This window comes from Carlito syrichta, unplaced genomic scaffold (assembly GCF_000164805.1).
Source record: "Carlito syrichta isolate Samal-C Ts95f unplaced genomic scaffold, Tarsius_syrichta-2.0.1 Scaffold121193, whole genome shotgun sequence".
Classification (NCBI taxonomy): Eukaryota; Metazoa; Chordata; class Mammalia; order Primates; family Tarsiidae; genus Carlito; species Carlito syrichta.
The window spans coordinates 4,223-13,559 of NW_007065289.1; the positions used below are offsets into that span (position 1 = coordinate 4,223).

Below are 9,337 nucleotides of genomic sequence, written 5' to 3' on the forward strand. Positions count from 1 at the left end.
GAAGGATCGCTGGAGCCCAGCAGGTCGAGGCTGCGGTGGCCGGGAGCAGCCACTGCACTTTAGTCTGGGCAACAGAGTGAGACTCAAACTCAAAAAAAAGAAGATTCTTGGGTATTTATTTTGATATGCTTTGTAACTTAGGTATTCTTTAGTTGTTAGTAAGGAGTATGAGATTTTAAAAGGGTGACAACCCCTTCTCCTTCTAGGCAGAATTACAGCATTATGGGATTGCATGCTTGACACTCCTGGTAAGGAGTGGTGAGAGGCTCACCTGCAGGGCTGTTGTGAGGATTTGTGTGTGTGTGTGTGTCTCCTTCTGTCACCCAGGCTGGAGTGAAGTGGCACACTCATGGCCACTGCAGTCTCAGCACGCTGGGCTCAGGTGATCCTTCCGCCTCAGCCTTCCAAGTGGCTGGAACTACAGGCGCGCACTACCATGCCCAGCTAATTTTTGATTTATTATAGAGATGAGGTCTCGCCAAGTTGCCCAGGCGGGTCTCGAACCCACGGGCTTGGGCAATCCACTCACCTCAGCCTCCCAAAGGCGCGGGATTACTAGCTGAGCCACTGGGCCCGGTTTTTTTTTTTTTTTTAGTTGGAGTCTCACTCTGTCACCCAGGCTAGAGTACAGTGGCACACTCACGGCCACAGCAGTCTTGGCCTGCTGGGTTCCGGCGATCCTTCCGCTCAACCTTCCAATTAGCTGGAATTACAGGCAAGCACTACCATGTCTGGCTAAATTTTTTATTTATTGTAGAGATGAGATCTCGTCAAGTAGCCCGGGCTGGTCTTGAACCCATGGGCTCAGGCAATCCGCCTGCCTAGGTCTCCCAAAGTGCTAGGATTATAGGCTGAGCCCCCAAGCCCGGCTCTTTTTTTCTTTTTGAGTTGGAGTCTCATTCAGTCGCCCAGACTGGAGTGCAGTGGCCGCTCCCGGCCACCGCAGCCTCGACCTGTTGGGCTCCGGCGATCCTTCCATGTGGACGGAACTACAGGCGCGCGCTACCACGTCCGGCTAATTTTTTATTTATTGTAGAGGTCTTGCCAAGTTGCCCAGGTGGGTCTCGAACCCATGGACTCAGGCAATCCACTCACCTCAGCCTCCCAAAGTGCGGGATTATAGGCTGAGCCACCAAGCCCGGACTTTTTCTTTTTTTAAGAGACAGGGTCTTGCTGTTACCCAGGCTGGAATGCAGTGGTGTGATCATAGCTTTCTGCAGCCCTGAACTACTGGCCTCAAGCAATCCTCTGCCTCAGTCTCTTGAGTAGCTAGGACTACAACCATGCACTACCACTCCTAGCTAATTTTAAAATTTTTTGTAAAGACAGGCTCTCGCTCTGCTGCTGAGGCTGATCTCGGACTCCTGGCCTCAAGTGATTCTCCTGGTTTGGCCTTCCAAGGTTCTGAGATTATAAGTGAGTCACTAAGCTGGGTGTAGTGGCTCACATCTATAACCCCAGCACTCTGGGAGGTGGAAGTGAAAGGATTGCTTGAGTCCAGGGGTTCAAGACCAGCTTGGGCAACATGGCGAGACCTTGTATCTACAATTAAAAAATTAAAATAAAATAAAATTAGCCAGGTGTGGTGGTGCGCACATATAGTTTCAGCTACTTGGAAGGCTGAGGTGGAGGGATCACCTGAGCCCAACAGGTCGAGGCTGTGGTGGCCGTGAGCATGTCACTGCCCTCTAGGCTGAGCAACAGATTGAGACTCCTACTAAAAAAAAATAAGTAAGTGAGTCACTACACCCAGCCTGTTGTGAGACTTAAAGTTAGCCAATGCAGGGTCCTTAGCAAACACAACTTTTACTAAGCACTTGATACAAGCCAGAGGGTCCTGGACCACCATGGGATAAGCTAGTGCCTTGGATTCAGCACCTGCCAATGAAACATGATCCAGGCTCTCCTTGCAAAGATCTGCCAGCGGTAGAGGCCTCCTGGACCCCACTTCCAAGACTAGGAAGTCTAGGTTTTATCCTATGCTATTGTCACCCCACACCAGGGAAGTGGAGGTCTGGGCTGCAAGATAGTCCCATATATACACACAGGACTAAATCCAAGATCCCAAAGGCACATATCTAAGGCCTGAATCTGTATTGCTGGTTACAGGCAGCCTTCCTCGCTGTTAAGAAGTGTTATCTCGCCTGTAATCCCACGCCTTTGGGAGGCTGAGGTGAGTGGATTGCCTGAGCCTGCGGGTTCGAGACCCGCCTGGGCAACTTGGCGAGACCTCATCCCCTCAATAAATCAAAAATTAGCCAGGCGTGGTAGCGCGCGCCTGTAGTTCCAGCTACTTGGAAGGCTGAGGCGGAAGGATCGCCGGAGGCCAACAGGTCGAGGCTGTGGTGGCCAGGAGTGGCCACTGCACTCCAGTCTGGGCGACAGAGTGAGACTCCAACTCAAAAAAAAAAAAAAAGTGTTATCAATCTGTTTGACTTGGCTACAGGCATGACCAAGGGCCCCACTCATCTCCAACAAAGAACCATTTCTCTTAATGCAGTTCTGGAACAAATCCAGATATTTGTCAAAGCTTGACTGCCCCATGCACCCTATCCTCATCCTCCAAAGGGCTCTAGAACAAACAGTAAATCATGCCAGATTCCTGCCATGGAGCCCAAGCCTCAGAAGAACTGAGGAGATAGGGCTGCACAGGCCCATAGAAATGACCTAGGCAATGACCCCACCTGGAGGACTTATTAGCAGCACTGGTCTCCCAGAACTTCCCAGCAGCTGTGACACAACCCACTATCTCTTCCTCAGAATATCAGACTCTAACAACAGGATCTCAAAGTCCTAACCAAGAGACGCTTTCTTGGTCAAACTTCAGAAACTGTTGAACAGAGACCACAGAGCATTATTTGCTGCTAAGGAATCTACTTGATGCAAGAGAAACTGGAAATCCCAGGCTGCCAACTTGAAACTTAATAAGCCAGAGTCCGGCCCTACTGTTGGCACAAAGAAAAGTCTCAGTGCCTCCTGCTCTTTTGTTTTCAAAAGGAAAGGAGAGGAGGAAATAACTCACGCTATCCAGTCTGCCTGCTCCCTCCCTGGGCTGAGACCCCACCCCAGCAGCAATAACTAGTTATGCTGTAAGCATCAAGAGTGCTGTCAACCACAGGGTGGTCTCATACAACAGGGTGACTCTTGAGGAAGTTGACACGTCTATCTCTGCCCCTGGAAACCTGTCCCTGACTCCCCAGGCAGGGTTTCCCCTACATTGTTCAACCATACCCTCCCATGCTTCTCTACTATACCATTTAGCCTTGCTGAAATCATGTCGTCCCTACAAGACAAAGGTCTTCAAAGGTCTTACTCATCCCTGCACATAAGGGAAACCAAAAGAAATGTGTTGAGCTGAATTATTCTACCACTTAGAACCTCAGATTCTAGCCAGGCATAGATGCCATCACTTTAGGAGGCTGAGGCGGGAGACTTGCTTGAGCCTAGAAATTGGAGAACAGTCTGGGCAACAAAGTAAGACCCTGTCTCAAAAAAACAAACAAAAAAAACCTCAGTTTCTACATCTGCAAAACAAAGGTCACAGCACGTCCTTCCTCAGAGATTTAGGTGCAGATTAAAAAAGGAATCCGAAAAACTTTTTTTTGAGATGGCGTCTCAGTCTGTTGTCCAGGCTGAAGTGCAGTGGTGATCGCAGCTCACTACAGCCTCAACCTCCTGGGCTCAGGCAATCTTCCTGCATAGCTGGGATTACAGGTATGCACCACCATGTCCAGCTATTTTTCTTATTTTTTTGTAAAGACAGTCTCACCACATTGCCCAGAGTGGTCTCAAACTCCTGGGCTCAAGAAATCCTCCTGTTTTGGCCTCCCAAAGTACTCGGATTACAGGTGTGAGCCACCGCACACCTAGCCTGAAAAACTCTTTACAAGGGACTGTGTAGGACCGTACATCTCCCCTCTAGGGAACAGTCTTAGAGACTGAGTTGTTAAAGCACACTTCCAAGATGATCATCACTTCCCATCTACTCCATGCCCTGCCTAGGCCAGGATGCACTAGAGATGGAGAAGCTAGCTAACATCTCTGACTAGGACTGCCTGCCTCAACACTAATAGGCCTGAAGGAAGGAGGAGCTCTGGCTTTTAGGAGCAGCAGGCCAGCCACCTGGACATAGGGGAGGGACTGTGAGCTCAGGCTCAAGTTACTTACCAGAGTCAAACCTCCAAGAAGACACGTGACCTAACATTATGGGGCTTTCTGAATCCAGACGGAAGGTCAACCTGCTGAGTCCCAACTCTGTACACATCAAGGTACAAATAGTAGCTGAACACAGACGGCAGCTCATCTCCTGAGACACTTTTAGCTAAACTTCAAGCATTCAGTAGTATGACAGACATTTAATCTATAACAACTCTACGGCATCGTTAGCCCCATTTTGTAGACAAGAAAAACTGAGACCCAGAAAAGATTAAGGCTGAACAGCTAAAGTGGTGGTGCTGAAATTCCAAGATTGCCATCAAACTTTCTATATTCTGGTGGGGGGGGAAGGGTGAGGGTAGGAAGAAAAGCCCATCTGTGTTTTCTGGTGACAGGTTCTAATCTGTCCTGGAGGTCTTGCTGGCTCACTGAAGGGCACATACATACCCACCAGCGCTATGGAAGAGGTCTGCAAAGATGAGCCTATGTCCCCAGAGAGCCAGCACCATTTCTCAGCAACGACTGTACACCAACTGCCCAGCCTAAAATGGCCAGCCAGCCCTGAAATTTTATGGCCTATTTATTATCTGCTTGCTCTGAGCTTTGTGATTAAGACCGTGGTTCACTGCTAGCTTCCTTTCCTTTGCTGCCTGTCTTGTCAGTCCTGGCAGCACCAAGGGCAGCCAACCCCCCAGCCCAGAGCGCCTCCTGAGAGTGCACAGCCCTGACTTCATCCTGTAGCTCCTCCCTCTCCCGTGTAATCAGAAGATTCCACACAAGAGATGTGGCCCAGGACCCATCTGCCCTACTTTCCCAACTATTTTAAGCAAGAAGGCTAAATTTTGCTTTCAACCAGCTGAACAAGATCATCCTTAAGCCCAAAAATGACAGGGGTGCCTAGTCCACCCAATACCAACCGTTAGTTAGAAGAGTCACAGGCTGAGCTCACCAGTACATGCCCCATGGGCTGGGTGATTTCCAGACAGGTGCCCAAGCATTTGGCCACCACACCGCAGACCATGTAGCAGTGATTAAAGGCAGCAGTGAGTAAGCAATTAGCCTTGAGGTAATTATTCTAATTAATTCAACTGGAGTCTGTTTTAAAATGCCCCATTCACCCTACAGGAAACAGTAGAAGGAATACAGAATGAATTGATATGAAGAGCAGGTAAAAAATAGTTCTCTAGAGAACAGCATTAAGAAGGACCCACCCAGGACCAATATGGGAAGGCTACAAAAAAAAGCAACTGACAACTGCATTTGGAAGAGTGTTAAGCACTTCCAGAAGCATCTCTAAGGCCTTGCTCAGGTTTACACACTGCTGAGTCAATGCTTGCCATGCACCAACACCTATGCTGATCACTATTAAATATAAAATCATATTCCTGCCATGCTGCCTTGGACTGGTACAGATACCACTACCACCATCGCCAACTGAAGTCTGAGTCAGATGACAATTACTAGAATCCATGTCCCCATCTGCAGAGCACCACTGTTTTCACTGGCCACTCCCTTCCAATATGCAGCTTTACTGCTCATCACCTCAGAGCTGGGATCCGTACCGGAAAATGAGCAAAAGCATCACTTCTTACCAGCTTACATGCAGGATTTGATGAGGGGCACTGCTAACAGGCAGGTGTTCACCCACCTGCTACCAAATAAGCTAAGTGAGCAGGTGGTAGCAGATTTAAATGTGTAGAAGGGTTCAGAACTCTACAGCAGTGGCTCTCAACAGACAATGATTCTGCACCCCTACCCCCTCCCAACATTTGGCAATGTCTGGAGACATTCTGGTTGTCATATACTTTACTATGAAAAAGAAAAAAAAATGCTACTGGCATCAAGTAGAGGCCGGAGAGGCAGCTAAACATCCTACAGTGCATGAACAGCCCCACACAAAGAATTAGTGAGCTCCAAATATCAACAATAGCACTGTTGAGAAGCCCTGATCTACAGTATCTCCTACCAGATTCTCTAATAATGAACTTCATCTATCTTGTATCAGCACCCACCTATGGCTACTTCTAGCTACCGCTGCCAAAGTCACTGCTGCTGCGAGCTCCCTCCACCCTTCTCTATTTGGCTAATTCCTAGTCACCCTTCAAGTTCTAGTTTACTTCCTCTCAAAACCTTCCAACACTCCAGAGAAATATGTCCCTGTCACTGTGCTTCTGCAGTTACCGTCCTTATCTACCTGTCTGAGGCCTCCACTGGGCTTGAACTCCATGAGGGGAAAAGCCATGTTTCAGGCTCCACCAAATCCCTAGCCCGAGAGCAGGGGATCATTAAATGGTCATGTATAAAAGCAAATACCCGGTCATGCGTGGTGGCTCAAACCTGTAATCCCAACACTTTGGGAGGCCGAGGAGAGAGGACTGCCTGAGTTCAAGGGTTTGAGACCAGCCTGGGCAAAACTTGGTGAGACCTCGTTTCTACAATAAATCAAAAAATTAGCCGGGTAGTTCCAGCTACTTGGAAGACTGAGGCAGAAGGATCTCCTGAGCCCAGCAGGTCAACACTGGGGTGGCTGTGAGCGTGCCACTGCACTCTAGCCTGGGTGACAGAGTGAGACTGACAAAAAAAAAAACAAAAAAAAAACAAGCACCCGTTTAAGTGCCCACCTTGTGCCAGGCTCTATATTGGACACCAAGTCACCACATTTAATTCTAATAGGCTTCAGAAGTTGGCATCATCCCCACTCTACAGATGGGAAAGCCAGCTCACAGAACGCCCACAAGAGCCCAAAGCAAATGAGAGGAGAGCTGGATTCAAAGCCTGGGGCAGCACTTTTCAGGACATGGCTGAGCCTCCCACATTATCTCCACAGCCAAGTCGGAATCCAGGAGGGGTTGAAAGGGACTGGAAAAGCTTTAGGACTTTACCAGTCTAAGGAAAAGATGAAGAGAATTTTCCCTATGATGCAATCCTGTTGCTGATCACTAACAGACAGGCATATTAAGAACTCGAAACTTCTTCAACCCAGGGGTGTGCCTGTCAGGAGAAGAGAAGGCTCAAAGTAAAAAAATGCCTTGTGATCTTCCCATTAAGCACCAGACCACTGCTAGACCTCCTGACAACCCTGAGGTCTATGACTTCGCAGAAAATGAACATCCTCAGAAGAGTGAGGTCCTTGTAGCACCTAGACCCCTTCAATGGAGTCAGAACAAAAAAAATCTTAAAGAGCACTACCAAGACATCCACCTGGGAGCACCACGAAGACCTGAGAAGTTCAGGCCAAAGGACAAGAAGGTTTGTGACAGGTAAGCTGTCCGCTACGTTTCAGATGTATAAGGCACAAAAGTACTGCTTCTGTTGCCACTGACTTCCCAGACTTTCACATCAGGTCTCAGACATCACAAGGCTCTGCTGCCATCCCAACATGAAAGCAGCCTCGACCGTTCAACTCAAATGAGATGGGTGACTTGACTTGCCCTTGGGATATTAAGAGGGCTCCAAGGACCATGCTTCTCCCCATGATTGGCCCCACTGACTCATATCAGAGTTTAAGCTGCTCATGACAAAAGCCCAGTGTGTCCTGATCCTGTATACTTGGTGGTGGTCAACCAAGCTGCTCTGAACAGCTGTAGTCTAGACCTCCTAAGAGGTTTTGGGGATTACTGAATTACCATTACTAGATTTACCTTTTTTAGGGTCAGAAGGAGACAGCTTCCAAATAAATTTTTACTTCATATAAACAGCAAAGGTGTACCAGCTGATACTCTCCTCTGAGGTCCAGGGCACAGAGCTAATTCCCAGCAGGATCTGGGACCCCAAAATAGGCCAAGAGTCTAAGTTCTGCTGCTCACGTAATTACAAGGTCTAATACCAGGTCAAGAGACCAGCTGTATTTTGTTTTATTAGGTCCTGATAACAGGCAACACGTTCTCACAGAGAACTGATGGGCTCTTCCACAGCCAAGGGAGGAGAATTTCAAGTGTGCTGTGCTCTATTCCTGGCCCTAGCTCTAATCTGTTCAACTCCAGGGAAGTCACTCCCCCTCCTGGGAATGGAGAACGTGTATCAATTAAATACTCTCAGGGGCCTTTGTCTGTATTTTCTGTTAAGGAATCCATGACCATTTTTTTTGTTAAGGAAACCAAAAGTGGCAGAACAGGAAAGACTTTTAGATAGTAAGTTCAACTCTTTTTCTAAACAGATTTGAATTGGAAAAATGACTTGCTTTAAAAAAATTGCGAAAGGAAGCAGACTTTAAAATCACAAAGAGACTAATGCTAAGAAATGGGTGGTGGGGAAAAAATCACAAAGGGAAACATCTGAGCTCTCTGGAAAGATGGCTTTAGATTAATTCTTAACAAGTTCACGATCTCGTCAAACCTGCCTTCGGGTAACAGAATTCCACACCGGTTCCCTGAGCCCTATTTTCTTGCTGTGTATGTTGTAAACACAGGCCCCTTCCCTTGCTTCCCACAACCTACAAATAGAAAAATGGGCCAGAACTGTAAAAAGTTCAGACTCCTACTAGCTGCTGCCTCCTGGGCCAGGGTGGGTAGCTAAGGCAGCAGGGTGCAGGGCCGCCCCCTCCACCCAGGTGGGTTACCTGAGCACAGTCACGCTCCCCCTGCGCACCGGCAGGGAAAGCACAGGTTCCGACACCCGGATAGGCTTGAACTGGAACTTGCAGCCGAAGCAGAGCGCGGAGTCGCTGAAGAAGGACACGGACACGATGGGGCGCTCGAAGATGTGGATGGGGTCCACGTGAGACACGATGCAGCCGCCGGGCTGATAGTCGTTGATGACGGCGCTGTTGACGAAGCCCTCGGGAATGACGCGGTGCTCCACCAGCTTCTGGATCACCAGCTGGTGCACCCACTCGGGGATCTCGTCCACGTCGCCCGGAGGGTAGAGGCGCTCCTGGCCGGGCCCGCGCTTCTGCAGCTGGGCGCCGTAAGTGTAGCCTTCGCCGAAGAAGTACTTGTTGCGCAGCGGGGCCCTGTCCACCGTGTGCTCGTTGTACAGGCCCTTTTCCGCGCGGGACACCACCTCGTCGATGCGGGCCTCGATCTTGGCGCACTCGTCCTGGCTGAAGAGGCGCATCTGGCGGATGCCGCTCTTCACCTTGCGGGCCTCCTCCTCCTTCTGCAGCTGTTGCTCCTCGTAGTCGCTGCGCTCCGGGTCCGAGTCCTCCTGATACTTGCGCTTGGCCCCGGACACCGGGTAAGGT

The 9,337-nt window shown here is 49.2% G+C and overlaps 1 protein-coding gene across 1 annotated transcript in view; it reads right to left on the reverse strand.

Annotated features, from left to right (window-relative positions):
- LOC103249575 (RNA demethylase ALKBH5) overlaps positions 1–9,337 on the reverse strand; it is a gene marked incomplete at its 3' end in the record, with an annotated part of 12,974 nt that overhangs the window by 3,314 nt on the left and 323 nt on the right. Inside the window, 1 exon segment of the mRNA XM_008048208.1 lies at positions 8,714–9,337. Coding sequence (XP_008046399.1) covers positions 8,714–9,337 — 624 coding nt within the window.